We start from the raw sequence: 20414 nt of genomic DNA on the forward strand, positions 1-20414 counted from the left end.
TGAAAACATTGAGGCTCGCTGGAAAAGTTACTCTGGAGCAGGGAAGACAAAACTACGTAAACCAATCCTCCCTTCTGTTCACCTGCATGGCTTTTTCCACAACTTTAATGCATGAAAAAGAACAATGAACTAGGAATCAGGAGTCCTGGGTTGAGTCAAGAAATTCACTTGATCTCATCTATAACATGAGGGTTAGAGCTGAGGGGCTCTAGGAGTTCTATGATTTGATACTCAAGGATTCTCTACAATAATGATACTCATGAAGGACATATCCCTGGATGCTCTCTTTCAAAGTACATATGCTACCCCTCCCAGATGCAAATACATTGCCCTCACCCCCATTCCCATTTCACAGGGAGCCACTATCACCTTTGGAAGTGTACTCTTAGACTTTATAAAGGGTGTGTGTTCTTAGAAATGTTAGCAAAGTAAAAGGGAAATTTATCACAGTTCTATCATAAAATATAACCTTTTGTACATTTCCTTCCAGTCTAAAACAAGCAATGAATGACATCATTTCCCTGCTCAAAATTCTCACTGACCATTAGATAACATTCAAATTTCTTGCTTAATCATGTATATATATACAATTGGGCTTCCATAATAAGGTATCAACCCATCAAATTCATTCAACCAACACACACGAAGCAGCATAAACTAAGCACTCTACTAGGCACTATTCCTCCACAAAATTCTATGCCTTGGCCACATTGTTAAATAATGTGAAGCTATAATCAGTTTTCCTCCTAGTTAGTGGTTTTATTTCTTAAGTATCATTTTGTTCAAGAATTTCATTTACTCCATTTTCTTTAATTATATCACAAGCAGTGTATACTTCTTAGTATTACAAGGATCACCTGAAGTCAGGAGTTTGAGACCAGCCTGGCCAACATGGCGAAACCCCATCTCTACTAAAATACAAAAATAGGCTGGGTGTGGTGGCTCATGCCTGTAATCCCAGCACTTGGGAGGCCGGATCATGAGGTCAGGAGATCGAGACCACCCTGGCTAACAGGGTGAAACCCTGTCTTTACCAAAAATACAAAAAATTAGTCAGGCACAGTGGTGGGCGCCTGTAGTCCCAGCTACTCGGGAGGCCAAGGCAGGAGAATTGCTTGAACCCAGGAGGCAAAGGTTGCAGTGAGCCGAGATCACGCCACTGCATTCCAGCCTGGGCAACAGAGCATGACTCCATCTCAAAAAATAAATAAAAAATAAAAATACAAAAATTAGCCAGGTGTGGTGGTGCGCACCTGTAGTCCTATCTACTTAGGAGGCTGAGACAGGAGAATCACTTGAACTCAGGAAGCAAGGGCTGCAGTGAGCCAAGATCACGCCACTGGATTCCAGCCTGGGCGACAGAGTAAGACTCCATATCAAAAAAAAAAAAAAAAAAAAGTTTTACCTGTTTACATCAAGATCCAAAGTTATCTGTCAGCCATCAGTTTTAAAAACTTTCCATTTATAATGCTGCTTTGTTCACAGTAGGTACACATTGTATAATGATAGCAGCAATAATAATATAGCAGCTACCGTTTCCTGGCTGTTCACTACATGTAAGAAACCGTATTGAACACTTTACAGGAATTATTTACAATCTCTAAGCAACCTTATGGAAGAACTTATTTGGGTATGGTGACTTTGGGAGAGAATATTGTATTTATGTGTCCAGGAAGAAGCGGGACAGTTGATCCAGTTAGGTTCAAGAAATGTAAAAATTAATGAGATGGTTTATAGGGTCTAGTAACACGTGCTAAGGAGCTCTAGACTGAAGCCACATTCTTAAGTCTCTGCTCATGAGGTTCCCCATTAAAACTGAGCAGAGGATTGCCCAGATGGGTCTGTCTAATCAATGGCTAACATATTTATAAAGGTACCCTTTAAATTCAGCAAAAGGTCCAAAGTGCCATCAACAATGTAGCCTAGATCCTCAAAAGCTACATGTTTGTTTGTTTTCCACACCACTGCAGGGAACATGCACCCCAGACGAAATGTGTTAGTGGGGAGGCATAGGGGGAGTGTGTTCTTGAAGCCACAAGGTAAGCACACTGCATATTCCTGAGTCTCAAAGACTTGTATGTGGGGAGGGGATGCAGTATTGTTTTACAATTACTATTTTTTAAAATAAATAAGACCTATTATGGAACACAATGTAAAATTTGCATGGATGTGCAAGATAAAAAGACTTCAAAGAAACCTCAGAATCTTATTTCACTGGTCCCCTGAGATACTCATTTCATATCACCTCTACAGTCAAGTACATAAGTAGAAAAATTTGAGAGGCACTTTCTGAGACAGACAAGGTGGATTCCTGTATTGGTTTCTGTGAACTTGCTCAACTGCGAAGTCTAAGAACTAGGCTGTATGCTGCTTTGAAATCCCTAAGTAATCTTCTGCCAGGGTCCTTAACAGGTAAATAACGACCAATGTACTGCTCCAAATGTGGACTGCCACAGTGTCTGAGAAGCCCCAATTGAATGGGAGGCAACACAGACAGCAGGAAGAGACCTAAGAATCTCCTAGAGGAAGCCTGTGCGACCCACAGCCTGTGGGCTGAATGCAGCCCAATGTCAATTTGTAAACTTTCTTAAAACATGATGAGTTTTTTTGCGACTTTTTTTTTTTTTTTAGTTCATCAGTTATCATTAGTGTTAGTGTATTTTATTTGGCCTAAGACAATTCTTCTTTCAGTGTGGCCCAGGGAAGCCACAAGATTGGACACCCCTGCAAAGTTTACTTATATTCCCACTCTTCAGTGGGCTTGCTAGCTAGTCCAAGACACCAAGTGGCACCTGAGATAACTGTTGGAGACACTTTAGTGCTGTCAACCACAGTCTACCTCTGTCACTCCCCATTTTCCATCTTTCCTGGATCTTCATCTCTTCTCTCTTCCACAGACAGCCTGCTTCATTTCCTCCCCATTGACTTTCTTTCTTGCCTCCTCTTGGATATGATTAGTTCAGCTTTCTAACAGCACTTAGGTCTAAGGAGACTGCTGGTCCCATCTAAGAAAAACTGCTTTTGAAACTATGAAGGCAGCTAGGCTGAATGTCATCTTTAATCATATTGGAGTAATAGAGAAGGATAAGAACTGTAAAAAGGTAAATTGGCTTTTCATGGAAACCAGAAAAGAAGACATTGAACAATTTTTAAATCCATCCCCTTAACAGTGCAGCTTGAAACTGTTCAAAATGACTTTATATCAAGCAGGGATTCATTAATTAATGTGAAATTGATATCACGACCAACTGTCCTTGATTTTCATACATGACTCTAAGCTACGACAAAGAGTTCTGTATTTAGGCTGTATTTAGGTAAGATACAAAGAAGAACTTCCTAACAGCTAGGAAGCTTAAATATGAGAACAGGTGAAGGTAAGTACTTGTAGAATTTCTTCTTTATAGGTGTTAAAACAGAAAAAAAAAAATTCAATTATCAGAACAAAGGACTTTATTTGGTTGCCCTTTTAAGATCCTTAAATATCAGTAATTCTTAGATTAAAAATTTTAAGATATACACTGAAACCATATTGCCAAAAAGAAACCTGAGGTTGTGTGGCTGTCAAAGACCACTACTCTAAAACTACTTTACTTGCAAACTCTATATAAAAAAACCTAAGCATAAACCAACAACACTGATTTATATATAAAGCAACACGATAGTTACTATAAACATCAGGTATATGTGCCTAAAATCAAAAGTAGAGAATGAAAAGAAATACCATGTAAGTCTCTGAGGCTATTTTAAAAGAATAACACAGTGAAGCTGAGAAATCCCCTTTAACTCCTACCTCAAATTTGAAAAATCTCTGGAAACAAGCAGAAAAACATTTTGTTTTGTTTTCTTTTTTTTTTTTTTTAGGGTTCTCATTTTGTCACCTAGGCTGGAGTGCAGTGGCAGGATGACGGTTCACTGCAGCCTCGACCTCCTGGGCTCAAGCAATCCTCCCACCTCAGCCTCCTAAGTAGCTGGGACCACAGGTATGCACCACCACACTTGGCTAATTTTTTTTATTTTTATTTTTTGTAGACAGAGGATTTCACCATGTTATTCAGGCTGGTCTCAAACTCCTAGGCTTAAGTAATTCTCCTGCCTTGGCCTCCCAAAGTGCTGGAATTACAGGCATAAGCCACCACGTTTGGCCTAGAAAAATATTTTAAAGGATAAACTCTAACACTTTTTTTTTTTTTGCCAATTTTCAAAACATTTTTCCTATAAAACACAAGGTGTTAAGTTTCTGGGCATGCCCCATTCCCTACCACTACATTCTATAATTGCAATTTCTAGTCTTGGTAAAACAGTATCCTTATTCTCCACAAGTGCAGTGGCACACTACAGGCATTAAGAAACATGATCAGAGAAAAATAAATTATTACCTCAGAAAATAATTTCTCAGTTTATTCCCATAAAAACTCAAAAAGAGATGGTGATATCAAAGAATCCTGGATTTTTATCCTTAAGTCAAACAGATGTATTGCCAAGGCTCTAGTTATGCTGCTGTTTGAGCTTGGCTGAGTATATCACGACGCTTCTCTGAAAATGAGAACAGCCAGACCTCTAACATTCTTTCAACCTCTTATAATCTGCAATTTTATGATCCTGAAAGTGTTTTCAAAAGCACTCATGAGCCTTTCTCATAACTTCTTCTCCCTCCATTAACCTAAGATGCCCAAAGAGTGGATTATGCTAAGATGAGCAAGCATTCCTCAATCTTCTTCCTTTTCTCTTTTCTATACACAGCCACTCCTCTCTTTCCCTAAAAGACTAATTACCTGGTGGTAAGTGAAATGAATCAGGGTCACTAAATCTAACCATTATCATCTTTTAATGTAATGGAGACACAGAATCAGTTCCTGATTAAATTTCAACTCATCCATAAATTTTTAAGGACATCAAACATGTGCAAACTGTTGAGTCAAATTCTAGAACTTTCACTTCAGTATTCTGATACTCTAACTACAACATAGAATCTTACTGATTCATACTAATGATTCAAACTATCATATTTCACAAGTGAATAAACAAGATTAAATAAAACAAAGATATCACAACATAAAATGTGCTTTGCCTACCTTTGCTTTACTCATGTTTAACACCTCATAGAACACTCTTCAATAAGCCAAGATATTTTTCAGAAAAATAATGCTGTCTTGGTAGCCCATATTGCCAAAGAGCTTGCTAAAACACAGAATAACAAAGTTTTATAGTCCTTATGATATTCAGAGTCTTCCAAGTCTCCCTCTTACAGCCAAAATAATGTTTACCCTACATGCAACTATAATAATCTTAGTACCCAAAAGTAAAGGAGCAAAAAAGCAGAAAGCTTGAACTCAACCATAAGATGTCTATATAGCGATGAGAAAGGAAGGGAAAGAAGAACAGTACACACTCTCAGACTTGAGGAAGTTTGGAAGACATTGGAGAGACTATGTGATTCCAACATACTAAAATCATGATGTATGCTTCATGATGTATGCTTATCTAAGGGTACAGGCACTGCCTTTTAAGATTATACAATTTAAACTGCATAGATTTGTCAGACATGATGCAAAAATAACCAAAGACAGATCTAACACTATACTGGAAATTGTATACAAAATTGAGAAAACTAGAAACTGCAAGTTAAACTCAAGCTTTAAACAAAAACGTTTCCATAAAGTTTTATAAAGATGAAGCATCTTGCATTTTAAGCAATTGTGGGGCTTTCAACATCCCAAATTCAGAATTTGCTTTTCTTTAAAAGACATCACTTTTAAAATGCTTAATAAGGGAATCTGATATTCCACATTTACAGATACATGTTAAGACACACCATCAGACTGGTGAGGCCATTTGACTCAGTTCCCTGGTTTTTCCACTAAAGGAGAACCACATAAATCATCTAATTCTTCACTTCACCTTTACTAACAATATAGTTACCCATCCCCATTCCAAAAATTCCCAGAGACAAGTCCATAACCTCCTTCTGGCAATATGCTCTGTTGCTGGTATCTTCTCTCCCCATGGAACAGAAGGAAATACAGTATGTTCAGAATCTTCTTAGAAGAGAATTTCACTTATAGAGAAATTCTATTGTAATTTAGAACTCTTAAACTATTTTTCTTAACTAGGCTTTTTTAAATGAATAGAATCTTAAAAGCCTCATTTCTTTTCACTCTCAAAGTTATAGCAACTGTGGAACTGTTATTAAGAAGTCATATAAATTTAATTAAAAAGCAGCAATCATTGTAAATAAAGTGTTTATGTAATACTCAAATTAAACCAATAGTTAGATGCTGGAAGAATTTATCACATAAGTAACATAATGCTTTATCCAAATATCAGAATGACAGGCCAATCTTAAGGCCGCAAGATCCATACAATACATTAAAATGATAATCAGTAGTAAATACAGTAGGGAAGGAGGTGAAAGGTAAATATAGTTTTCTAATGCCACAGGATTCTTTTTCTCAAAATAATAAAAATGTTCACTTTAAATATTTGACCTTAAGGATTCCAAAGCTCTCTTTTGGGGGAAAAAAAAACCATAAGGAACAAATAAGACAACATAAGAACAAAGGCAAATTCTTATAACCTTAAAATTAAGCACAATGTATACCTTTATACTATCAGAAAGGAAGCTGGAATGTCTAAACTTTCTATAAATTCTTTAAGTGTTCAATTAGAAATGCTGTTACAATTGGTCAAGAATTTAACTTTCTTCTAAGGGAGTCAGACTTCATTAAATGGATTTAGGAGAAAGGTTAAAAAAATCTAATCTGTCATCGGTGACAACTTTGACCAAGGAAAAGAACATCTTTCTTTTGCAATGAGCATTCCATGTCAGCTAGGGCACAGAAACATTAGTACTGTGTTCCTATACAGACAATCTTTCCCTGCAGCATCTGTTGCTAATTGAAAGGGACTAGAATTACAAAATCCTAGTCAATTTCTCTCACCAGCTCTTGCTGTGTATAAAGATTTTCTATGCAGGAGCTGAGCATTAGTCTTCCACTGCAGCTGATGACTAAAGAGCAAAGAGAAAGAAACACAGAAGAAAGCATTTTTTGTATCCAACAATATATGGAACTAAACTGTGGGAAGGGGGACAGCTAAGCATGTCTTTTGTTAGCTCAGAAAATTACCATTCTATAAATACAACTATTCACCTATAAAGGTCTATTAACATCCTAGTTAACCAATTGTATATTTCTTCTGTTTGGGTAGACTCCTTTTCATGTAAATCTTCAAAAGTAACCGTCAATATTATACCAATTGTGTCTTTTATTTCTGGCTCCTAGGCACAGTGCCTGGGACACAGGAGGCATTTAATAAATGTTTGTTGAATAAATATATCAATCTTGTATTTTGTAGCACTGTCCATTCAAGGCACTCAAAGCACCACCAAAGCCCTCATCACATTCGTTTTCTTTACGTTCCATTGAGCATGCAGATCTACATCAAGTTCTTTTGCACTTTTACAAGTTGTAGGTTAAAAAGTTTAAAACATTGTCTAAAGCATACTCAGCCACAGGCAGAAACAAAGATTAGAGGATGAGTGGAGGCCAGTCAGCTGACTACACTATTCCAGGCAAGAGATGAAGGCAGCCTAAACTCAGGTGGTGGAATGGACACCTTCCAGTGCTCCCCATACAAAGCACAATGACTGCCTCTGGATGGTACTGTTTGCTCTGGCACAGGTGGCGTGTGCTACATCAAGAAAAGAAAGCTGGGCTGGGCATGGTGGCTCACGTCTGTAATCCCAGCACTTTGGCAGGCCCAGGTGGGTGGATGACCTGAGGTCAGGAGTTCAGGACCAGCCTGGCCAACTTGTGAAACTCCATCTTTACTAAAAGTACAAAAAATTAGCCAGGTATGGTGGTGGCCGCCTGTAATCCCAGCTACTTGGGAGACTGAGGCAGGAGAACTGCTTGAACCTAGGAGGTGGAGGTTACAGTGAGCTGAGATCACACCATCGCACTCTAGCCTGGGTGACCGAGCGAGACTCTGTCTCGGGGGGGAAAAAAAAAAAAGCTGAAAAACCCTGGGGGAATAAAGAAGACAGAACCGGGAGATAACTCAGGGTTTTTTTCTATTCCTGTTTAATTAAAGGAATTTAGGCACCTAATTCCATAAAATGTGCCACAAATTTGTAAGCTGGTTCTATCCGGCTGGTGGGCTGGTGAGATCATTTGTATCAATTAGAAATATTTTTTAAATGTTATCAAAAACAAATTCATTATTACATGCATTGTAGGACAACTACGCTACCTAGCCAGGGTACTATTTTAAATACAGAGACAAATTTTTTTAAGTTTTTGTATATGACAATAGAAAATGTTACAACCAAAAGCAAAACTAAAAGCCATAGCAACTATGACAATAAGATTTCATTTTAATTCCAGGTTTGGAATGCTCCTTTAATAGTTATAAACTAAAATATCAAAGTTTAATAGCTTAAAGTTTCCAAGTTCAAAGATGCAAAGCTGTTCACAGGAGCCTTGTACTCGAAATGAGTCAAGTCAGACAGAAGAAACTTCCCTACAGCCTCACATTTCCGAGGCAGATCTTCATTCTTAGGTGACAGACTAACTAGAGCCTGGAATTTTCATTTCCTAGCCCATCCTTTCAAACGGGCATTTTGCTCCTTTTTTCTTATTTTATACTATTTCAGAAAACATTGACTGCCTAATTATCCATTCTCTATTCCATAAAGTCCTCCAGCATTGTACTCAATTGCTTATTCAAATGCCGTATTTGTTGAGCAGGGTACACGAACTGTTTGAAAGTTCCTGGAATCACATTACTCTAATTAGCGTATTATCCAAAGAAGACCAGCGACAGAGACTGGCACTGTCCAGAGGGAGAAGTCTGCAGCAGCTGGGGCCCCGTTCTTCTCCCAGTGCTGCAAGGTGACAGGGGAGATGTGGTGCTGCTCCACCCTACACACATTCGTTTTGGCTCACCTCGGTCTCTAGTCTCGCTTCCTGCCACCACCTCATTATTTATTCAGCTGGCTTTTAGGTAATTCAATTACCTGAACCCCTGGGCCTGCTGTATTGTGGGGAACTAGACCTGAGTGCAGACCACACTCAGCTAGTTCAAGCTAGGCTTGGCTACATATCTAACTCTACTTTTCTCCCACTACCTAGCTCTGAATTTCTTGTTGTCGTGGTGACCTGGCAACCATGTTCTGAGCTTCCCTGCAATTATCTGTACAACTTGGGTCAAAACGCCTTAATTCCACTTGATTCAGCACTCCAGAGCCAAGAATACTTGTTCAAGGGAGTTTATAGGTATCATTACTATACGGTTTTCTTGTGAGATAAAATAAGAAATGAGTAACTACCACATGACTTCTGGTTGACTGATTATAATTATAATTCTGAGCTCTAAACAATCTTGCTTACTCTCTCACCCTGTATTTCTAGTAGGAAAAAACCAACAGCATGCTCCATTTTCCATTGATCATATCACAACTCCATTCTGAAGAGCCATCGGGTGTCATAGTGTTACCCAACCAAAGCCATTACAGTTGATTGATGAGAAAAAGGCTAACTGAAAATTGTGAGAATGACAGGCATAGCTCTCTCGCTCCCTTGCTCTCTCTCTGCCGCTCTGCTGCTGTGTTAGGCAGAGAGCTACATGCACTGCTATTAAAGGAGCTTCAGAAATCCTACTTGCCTTATCCTCACTCATTTTTTAAAACTTTAGCATTTTTAAACATTTATTTGAAGGAAGAATTTGTGAAGAATTGCTTAGAAGGACTAAGACCTGGTAACCTAATGGAGATTAAAATTTATAAAATGTTATGGGATACAGAAACTGATGATTTGATAAAAGTAGTTAGTCAATTGCTCTGCTATATAATGTTTGAGACTCAGCATTACATCTTTGTTAAACATCAGAGGCAAAAGACAGTTCACTTTCTTCTTTATAATAATGCAGTGGTAAGGCCAATTACTGAATAGTTTGACAAAAGTCAATTGACATATGAAAAATAAAAAGCATTACACTGTAGCTAATACTTTATAAGTCTCTAGTCTCATGTTCCTCTTCTAAAAAAGAAATTTGCCCAAAATCATCAAGAAAAAGGTTTGGGGTAAATAAAAGGTTAAGATTAACTTACTTTTAATAATCTAATCTAAAGCTTGACATAAACCCTCCACTCCAAATATCAGGTCGTACTATGAAATGTACAGAGATACTGTTTTTCACCTCTTCTGTATCAAAACATCAATTCATTGAACTTCTCTTGGGATGTGCTAATGCGTCAGTTGCTAAGATGCCTAATAACAGGGACTGAATTCTTCACTCTTACTTTGTCTCATTCTCACCACTGGAGACATATCACATTCTGGCCTGATAGGAGAATCATGATTTCAGACTAGTCTCTTTCAATATGGAGCAACCTTAACTGAGATGTGATGGTGACTGGCCCATGGATTCCAGGGTTCTAGACCCCCAAGTCCTCCTAAAGTGATCCTTTGATCTTCTTTGCACCACAAGGGCCTTGCCTAGACAAGGTAAGACTTACATTAACTTGAAGCCTTTTTTGCTTGTACTCTATACTCATATTACAAGTTTCATGGATATACAGTGGTGAAGTGTATCAAGAAATTTTCTTCAGTGGAAAAGCGTCACTATTCTATGGCAAACTGAAATATTAACTGGTTTTCCTGAAGAAGAAACAGATTTGGTTTTTCTGATGATAAAAACTGAGGGCAAAGAACTAAACATACTTGTTAATCATTCAAGGAAAACATTAAAATACTATGTACAAGAGAGCTAGCTATTGCTGAAGTTTTGCTTAAGGGTAAATAAAACAGTTACTGTCTGAAACATAGTATTTAAATATTAACCATAAATATTTTACTCAAAATTATTCCTATAGTTCCCTCTTGCTGCCACCTTCTTTCTGTTTTAGGAAAAAAAGTAGTATCTCCTGGTTATGTCATTATTATTTTGAAATATACATCTATATTTATTTGCTTTCCCTATCAATCTCACATTCTTAAAATTAGATTTCTCATGTTTGCTGAAATTATCCAGGTCCCATAAATTCTCATATCTAAATATTTCTTTCTTATTTAAACAATTTTCTTTGTTGAGAATCTTGACATTCAACTTTCACCCCAAACAAAAGTTGTTTTGGCATCATTCCTCTAAATGAAAGTATTTTCCATAAATCTCTTATTTCCACATGATATACTTTATGTACAAATTCTATAAATGAGTAAAAATATATACTCAGAAAGTCATCCAAATGAAATAACTTTTTAACTCTACTAACATTAGATAAGAAATCAGTATTTACCCTTGGGGGAAAAAGCCTGCCTTAATAAGATAAACTTCAATTTTGAGTACATTTTGTGTAAGGAGGATGTCAGATGATCTGACATCTGTGATTTTACTTACACCCAACAAATCTATTTTACTACTGTTAAATTGAGGCCTAGAAAGTCTTAAATAAATTTCCCAAGGTCAAGCAATGAGTTTATACCTGATCTGGGACAATATGCAGGTTTGGTAGTTCTCAATTCTGTGTAAAAGTTCTAAACCTTAAAAACTTCTGATAGCCTCAAGATATTTTAAACTATCCATGGTCTGAGTCCTAGTTTTAATTATCAGATACATAACTATTACATGGAGCTCCATGCCTATAAAGAAACAAATGCCACGGAAAGCATGTTTATGGAGAAGGGCAGGGGAAACTATTCCCCAAAACATATTCATGGATTATTTGATAAAGTCAGGCTAGAAGAACAAAGAAAAGTAGTCAATAAATGTCATGCTCTAAAACTGAATTTTTACAGATAGTTTTCAGCATGATTTTTCTATGTTTCACTTTTTACCGTCAGCTGTGAGCTGTTTCCAAGTGTGAAATTGCCTAAGAGAGGAAGCAAAGCTGTCATTTGACATCTGGGAGCATGGAGATTGGGCTGCAGTGAAAAGCCTTTTGGACTTCTTCAGTTTACACATATATGCACCTATAAATCCTCAAGTCTGAAAAGTATTCAATGACAAGTATCAATGTAAATTTCAAGCATTTCAAATTAAAGCATCTGGGAGCATGGAGATCGGGCTGCAGTGAAAAGCATTTTGGACTTCTTCAATTTACACATATATGCACCTATAAATCCTCAAGTCTGAAAAGTATTCAATGACAAATATCAATGTAAATTTCAAGCATTTCAAATTAAAGACTCATAATGGGGCAGAAAATAAAAGTGAAGGACACATACTGATAGGATACCATATCAACTTGTTCAAAACTAGAATGGGAAACTTAAGTGACTATATTAGGTTAACTAACACAAATAATTTTATGCACTTGTCTCAGATCGTATATTAAGCTTTCAAATATCATTTTCTTATATTTTTGCTTAAGAGACAAGGTCTTGTTATATTGCCCAGGCTGGAGTGCAGTAGCTATTCACAGGCATGATCATAGCACACTGCAGTCTCATATTCACAGCCTCAAGCAATCCTCCCACCTCAGAATCAGTTTTCCTTTTTGTATTTTATATGCTTAGTAGTACAGGTTCTATTTTCTAGCCATTTTTGAATGATAAGAGTCAAGAAAAAAAGTGGTAAAAAAATACTTTCTTGACATTTTATTTTTCCTTTATACTTAAAACACTATAACCAAAGGTTTATTCTTTATCATAAGTTAATAAATCAAATGATAAAGCACATAAAATCTTTTGGCTAAAACTTTTGTGTTTATGTGTGTAAAAACAGATATAAAATCAGAGTAACCAAAAGAAAGTCCTCCAGAGAAAAATAACCAATTTACTCCAGTTTTCATTCTCTAATCTCTCACAACAAAAAAAATAGAAGAACCTGTGTAAAAGTATCCTAATAAAGTATCTAAAAGTCTCCTAATGTGGAAACCAGACAGTGTTATATTTACATTGTCATACTATACAATCTGTTCCTACTTTGTGGACTATTTCTTTTGCCTTTTCTCTTCCTGAACTCCATTCTGTGTTTCTGTGGTATGAAAGGAACCCATTTACCATGAATGATGTTTATTTAAAATAAAACCTTTCTAGAGAATCATCCTAGATAATCTAAGGATACAAAGTGAACCTAAAAGGAATGGCTTCTACTTTGAAAACAGGGCTGGGTTTGATCAGTGAATTCGTATTCTCAAGACCCTCTTGATGGGTCTGCAGCTGCAGCCATTTATGCGCTGGCTTTTTCACAGATGTAGACAGAGAAAGCTTCGTGGTTTTTGTCTTTTTGTTGTTGGACTTGTTTTCTTTAATATAAAAAAGTGGCAACTTTTTAAAAAGTTCTCAGTTTTGTTATAGACACTTGTGAATCTTGGGCATCCTTGGGAGTATACATTGTTGAAATAATTACGACTTTTTAAAATCTAGGATCACAAAGTTGGCAGAAACTATACTTAAATAACAGAAGGTGATCATTTGCATTTCAAAATTTATCTGTCTTGCTTTTCCCCTCAATTAGACCAAAACATGTTGATTCACAGGTTTCTGTGTGTGTGTTTTTTCTTTTTTAAACTTATTTATAGAGCAGAATAATGGCCCCCCTGCTAGTTTGGCATTTGCTCAAGTTTCTGTCCATGCAAATCGAATCTGTTACTGGAAATTTTTCTCAAAATATAAAGGCACATCATCCACAAGATAAAAAGATACACTGCTGATATTATAAAGTACAGGGCAGGTGGATAATGTTTTCAGGACAAATATGTGATAAGGATTCCCAGGAGGTGAAGTGGCAGGGTAGAGGGTGCACACTGTTTAAACAGAAGTGAGTTACTCTCATCGTAATCTTGTGACAACTTTTCTTTCTAACCAAACATCAGCTGCTTAACATGCTTTAGAGTTACTTGGACAATAATACTAAGGTTAGACTTGGGAAGTAAGAGGGAGGGGATCATATGAGAGGAAATTACTTCAACTCTTGGTGTTCCTAAGGGTAGATCAAAAGGTGGTTAAACAATCTATGTCCCATGTAGTTACTGATTTGTATTTTTAAGCATTGAAATATTAACATATTAGCATTGCTTCCATCCTTCGAGGAAAGGAAAACCTATTTGTAGTTTTGATTTATCAGTAGCACTGCTATGAACTTTTGGGGCAAACAGTAATTCACAAATTTTTGCTCTAATTCCCCTTGAGTTGTAAGTGAGGGGTGCGAGCACATAGACTTAACCGAGTTCTATAACTCTCTAGATTTAAGGTCATCTTAATTAGAACACTGGTGTTACTTTTCTCTTAAGGCCATTACTTGTTTTGTTTTACCTAGTTGCTAAAATTAACAGGCCTAATGAATGGAAAGCCTTTCCACATTGTTCACAAAGCATGCCATAACACTAGAACACTTTTGCAACTCACAAAGCTTGGAAGCACAATTCTTTTATGCAAATAATGACAACAAAGCACCTCTTCAGACTACAGCTTTTTTCAAATGCTAGTGAAGGACAACCTGGAAAAGGACAGCAAAATCCATTAATGGTAGACTGCCACCTGCTGGTCAACTAAGAGAATTGTAATTTCTGGGACAAGGCTTAAAAATTAGAACTTAGAAACTGATCTGTATTAAATTTGGTTTATTCCAGTATATGAAATTGAAAGTGTATATCTGTTGATGAATGTAATATGGTTCTGTTCTACACATATTAAAACTCTCAGGATACCAACATGTTATGGACATTAAAGTAAATCTGACTGTGCTTGAGAATAAAGAAAAATAATCTGTATAATGCTCAAGCACAAATTTACAGATAGTTTCCAATAAGTAACAATATATACACTTACTAGGAACCAGGGAAAAAAAAGGAAAGTAATAACAAAAATAAGAAATAAGGGCTACTTACAAATATTAAACAATATTCCATAAACGTTTGGTTTTGTTATATAGTTACCATCAGACTTCACTTTAGGATGTAACAGGCTTGATTCAAAAAAACTCCAAAATTAAGTTTGATCCTAAAATTTTCAAATTCATTATAATTAACAAATATATTCATTGGAACCTAAAATGTTATTTCTTATCAAATTAGAAAGTGGGGAGGATCTGGTTTTTTCTTAATCAAGTAACTGTAATAAAGTGAATTCAACATGAAATTTTTTATCCTATTAACTAATATGATTTCAAAATATAGCATCACATTATCTATCTGAGAAAAAAAATGTAGGTGTGCTCTATTGTGTCTAAGAATAAATAAAAACCAAACAGTCTTAATTTGAAGGAAGAAGGAGGAAAGAAAACAAAACCCTAACAGTTGCTTTCAGGAACGTTTTGGGATTTTTTTTTTATAGGCTGGAAAACTTTGGTATTCTCTACTGCGGAAATAATTCTTAACAATGAAAGTTGTAACTAGAAACAATCTAGCTCTTCTAATCCTTATTATCATCACTTCCCATTATGCAGAGAAACAAGGTTAGCATCAGTACATTAGTTAGCTGGTAAGTATTAAATACTATATTGATCAACACCTAAGCAGATTATGTCAAAAAAATCAGCTTGAAACTCCTTTGAAGGCCAATGGGGTGACAGGTGAAGTGACTCTGGCCATCCAAAGAGGCTAAACGGTAAGCAAAAGGTGAACAAACTTTGGATTCATAACACAGCCCCATCTGCACTGATGACTAAGAAAAACCAACTCAAATACAATTCATATGCTTACGCTACCTATAATTGTCAGTAAAAGATCTAATAAATAAATTTTGCTTTATTTATTAGAATAAATCTAAATTTTTAGAATAAATTATTAGAATTATTATTAAATAAATCTCTAATTTTTAAAAAATAAAGACAATACAGTAAGGGCAAGATAAAACTGTTGTGTCTACAAAAATCTCTTATAAAATGCCAGGTTGGCACATCACTAAAATCATATTGCATTTTTAAAACCTCCATTTTGCCAGGTACCATGGCTCATGCCTGTAATCCCAGCTATTCCAGAGGCTGAGACAGGAGAATTGCTTGAGGCCAGGAGTTCAGGACCAGTCTGAGCAACACAGCAAGGCCCTGTTTCTACAAAATAAATAAATAAATAAATTAGCCAGGAGTAGTGGCATGTACCTGTAATCCCAGCACCTTGAGCCCAGGAGTTCTAGACCAGCCTGGGCAACACAGAAAGACCTCATGTCTACAAGAAATGCTTTAAAAAAAATTAGCCAGGCATGGTGGTGCACACCTGTAGTCCCAGCTACTCGGAAGCTGAGGCAACAGGACTGCTTGAGCCCAGGAGTTGGAGGCTGCAGCGAGCCATAACAGCACCACTGCATTCCAGCCTGTATGACAGAGTGAGATACATCTCAAAAAAAAAAAAGAAAGAAAAAAATCACAAATCTAAAGAGGCTCAGGGTATTTAAAGGTCCCTATAAACACTAAGAAGCTAAGACATTTCTAAGAATTCACTGCAGTTCTTAGTGAGATATAAACTCATTTAACAATAATAAATATATGGACACACATACACATATATACCTATGAATTACTTAATTGGTTCAGCCCCAAATTTTCTTTTTTTGAAGGGTTAAACAGATAACCCAATCTAACACATATGTAAACTGCTAGTGAAAGATACAAAAATACAACTTCTATAAAGAAATGAGAGCTGCCGAATCACTTTTTCAAGTGAAACATTTTAGGAGATTGCTCTAACCTGGGGCACAGTACATTCTCTCTATGGCATCGCTGTCACAGGAATCTTCAACCTCACTCCACCTGCTAAAATACGTTAGCTGAATGTGTCCTAAAAACAAAACGACAGGAGAAATCAAAACATTTTTCTCTTCCATTTTCTGCAGAAGTGAACTGTAATTACTCCTTTTGTAGCTAAAAACAGTATCATTAAGAATAATGGCATCATTAAGTACTAGAAGCTATTACTGGGGGTGAATTTGCTGCACTGATAATGAAGCTCTAGACAGGAAATGAAGATACTAATTACAAGATAAAACGCCTACTCAGTTAATTGGAAGCAACAGCGAATAAAAAGAAATGCATTTGCAAAAGTTCCTGACCTCTATCATTCAATAAGATGTTGTTTGGGTTCAAATCGCGGCACACAATTCCCTCTCTATGTAAAGCATCAAGGGCTACCACCATTTCAGCTGCCCATCTTTGAATGCAGCCCTCTGGGATGTAAAACCTGGAGGTTAGTGCTAATTTTTTATCAAGGTCCTCAAAAATCTGATGGATTTCCTTGTCTCCTTCTAGCGCTAAACCACTTTCTCCCTTAGTCTCAGAGTCTCTCTGGAATAAAGAAGTTGGTTCCTCTTTAGCCAAATCATCAGTCTGATCTGTAAACAGCAATACTTCTTCTGTTTTTAAAGTGTCTGTGCTTGCAATATATTCATTAGCACCTGAGAGTGGACTACAAATACGGAATAAGCTTTCTTCTGTGTTGTTTGCAGTTACTGCTGACTCAACCACTCCAAGTCCTTGAAACCTAGGATCTGAGCTGGGTAACAAAGACATATCTCCTGAACTACTATGATCAACAGCTGCTACAAATAACATCCTGGGATCGTCCTGAGCATAACGTTTCTCTGTCATCCTACGAGATTTGGGCCCAGAGGGATCGCTCAGTTCCTCCATGCCTTTCTCCTCATGTGCTTGGCATTGTTCAGTACTAAGTCTGAGGCATAAAACATCAGGGGCTTCCAAGAGTTTGTTTTCTATTATCCCTATATTGGTTTGTGTAAACTTAGTAGGTCCCATTGCTGCAGCTTCTCTTGTTGGCTCCAATTCACCAGGTAAATTGACAAGAAGATCAGGTCTTCCTTCATCAGTACCACCGACATCATCAAAAGCAGCATCTTTAAATGAAATAACTGGCACTGAGTCATCTGAGCCCCTGCTAATGGTGTCCTGAGCTTTAAACTCTATCTTGCTTTCACTAGTATTAAAACTCCTAGAAGCACTGTCTCCATCTGGAAGAGTAAAGAATGGTTTCAAAGGTTCTGATTTTAGACTATACAATTTTTCTCCAAAGTCAAGTCCCAGGAGTTCACTTGCGCTATCCTTACTGTCTATCCTAAAGAATTCCATGGGGCTGTTTTTTGATCTACTGAGGGAATCTGATGTTCTTGGAGAACTAACTGCTTCTGGGTCATCGTTGGGGAAGAACTTCAGCTCGTGAGCTCTCAGCTGTGTGCTGGGGCTGTCGCTGTCAGCGGCAAGGTGTGTTGGGAAGCTTTGAATAGCTTTAGTATCAACACCATTCCCTTCAGTCTTCATGAAGGGCTCCTCATTCAAAGACCCTGGTTCAATCTTTTCTTGCCCATATTCATTGCATAATGTTAAATAACTAGTAGTACATTCTTCTTCTGAACTCGAACCAGAATCTGGCCACTTTGGAGAGCTATCTTGGCCATCATCTTCCTGGTTGCTGTCATCTTGAGAACTTGGAGTAAGACTACTCTTCAAAGGCAGAGCTCTAAGCACGCTTCCACCATCACTTCCTCTGGATTCAAAGCTACTGCTGTCCTGAGGACTAGAAGTTGGCTGCTGCAGGTGAACTTTGGCAAGTGTAGATTTTTTCACTTCCTTGATATCAAAGCTTTCTTCAGGACTTCTGTTTAGAAATTTACTGATATATGACCACAGTTTGCCACCTGTGAACAAGTATAACAAAACAAACAAAAGTATTAACATCTCCAAATTAACAGTTATTTATTTAAGCCATTAGAAAAGCAAAAGCTATCTTAAAAAATCAATCAGAACAAGTCAATAATACTCACTAATATCAAGTGTGCCATAAGACAAGCATATTTAATAAAATGCTTGTTATTGCTGAATGGTGAGTATGGTTTCAAGCATATCTCCTGATATCAATTTTTTTAAGTGATAACCTATTTCTTCCTTTGAAGGGAAATTAGTTACAACACACACTAATATGAAATTTCACAGCTAAAATTCTACTCTAAAGTTAAATATCATTTAGTCTTAGAAGCATCTGTTTATGTTCTGCTCTGTTTATATAATAATTTTTTCAAGCATGGCCCCTTGGTCAGAAGAAAATATATAAATAAGTGCTGTTTAAATTGTATACTACAATGGGGGAAAAAAATCAACAATATTATTATTCCATTTTGAAAATGTCTGGTCCAGGAATGGAGGAATTTGGCATGTGGCATATAATTATGCCTTTATAAATAACATATTAATAATATATTTCCCCTTTTATGCCCTGCCACATATGTAATATGTTGTATAAGTAAAGCTACTGAGGAAGATTAATTGGGCAACCATTAATGAAGCAAGTTATGGAAATTCTGACTGTGTATTCTGACATATATCTTTAAAACTAAAATCATAAAAATCACTTTCATGTAAATCAGAGAAATAAAAAAAAAATCCAGTATTTTACCAGCAATACTTGTAGTTATTATTTCACCATAGTTTCATCTTATTTTAACCATTAAAACACCTCAATCCCTTTTGTCAATTATAATGTTTATGTTAAACAATTATAGCTAAGTATCAAAAACCTGCTATAACAGTAGTGAATAGGAACAGTATTATAAGAAAGAATAATTAATTAAATTTGATTCAGAAATCTCAAAAGCAGTAACTGCAGAAGTATACTTTGTGGAGACAGAATTGCAGTTGCAAAGAAATGAAAAATTAAGAATGATGTGTTCAATGATAGGCTGGATTAAGCAAATGTGGCACATATACACCATGGAATATTATGCAGCCATAAAAAGGGATGAGTTCATGTCCTTTGTAGGGACATGGATGAAGCTGGAAACCATCATTCTGAGCAAACTATTGCAAGGACAGAAAACCAAACACTGCATGTTCTCACTCACAGGTGGGAACTGAACAATGAGAACACTTGGCCAAAGGGTAGGGAACATCACACACTGGGGCCTGTTGTGGGGTACGGGGAGGGGGGAGGGATAGCATTAGGAGATATACCTAATGTAAATGATCAGTTAATGTGTGCAGCAGGCCAACATGGCACATGTATACATATGTAACAAACCTGCATGTTGTGCACATGTACCCTAGAACTTAAAGTATAATAAAAATAAATAAATAAATAAAAATTAAAAAGAATGATGTGTTAAAAATAAATCCCTCTATTCATATAAAGAAGACAATTTTTCAGCACATATTTAGTGTAATCATTAAGCATCATATGCCAAGGGTACCTAAACCAGAAAATAATAATTGACAGTCAATTGCACGTGTAAAAAAGTCAATGGAAACATCAAAAATACCTCTTCCTACTTCACATTGCATTTCAAGAAATTCAATTAATACATATAGCACCTGACATGGTACCTAGCATAGAATAAATGCTCAATAAAGGCTAATGGTCATAATATTAATCATAGAATTCTCATACACCTCTTTGTAGCAGTGATCTAGTTAACCATCTTCCCTATTCTATTTATTTAACCTTTTTTTTTTTTTTTTTTAAAGACAGAGTCTCA

General features: G+C 36.5%; 1 protein-coding gene across 18 annotated transcripts in view; it reads right to left on the reverse strand.

Moving 5' to 3' along the window:
• The window catches only part of RPS6KC1 (ribosomal protein S6 kinase C1), a 211396-nt gene that overhangs the window by 14645 nt on the left and 176337 nt on the right, over window positions 1-20414 (reverse strand). For all 18 annotated transcript variants that reach the window (XM_025398029.1, XM_025398036.1, XM_025398099.1 and 15 more), the window contains 2 exons: window positions 16989-18584; window positions 16628-16717 (listed from right to left, as the gene is read on the reverse strand). In XM_025398029.1, the coding sequence (XP_025253814.1) occupies window positions 16628-16717; window positions 16989-18584 (1686 nt within the window). The remainder of the gene's footprint in view (window positions 1-16627; window positions 16718-16988; window positions 18585-20414) is intronic.

This window comes from Theropithecus gelada, chromosome 1 (genome assembly GCF_003255815.1).
Source record: "Theropithecus gelada isolate Dixy chromosome 1, Tgel_1.0, whole genome shotgun sequence".
Taxonomy (NCBI): Eukaryota; Metazoa; Chordata; class Mammalia; order Primates; family Cercopithecidae; genus Theropithecus; species Theropithecus gelada.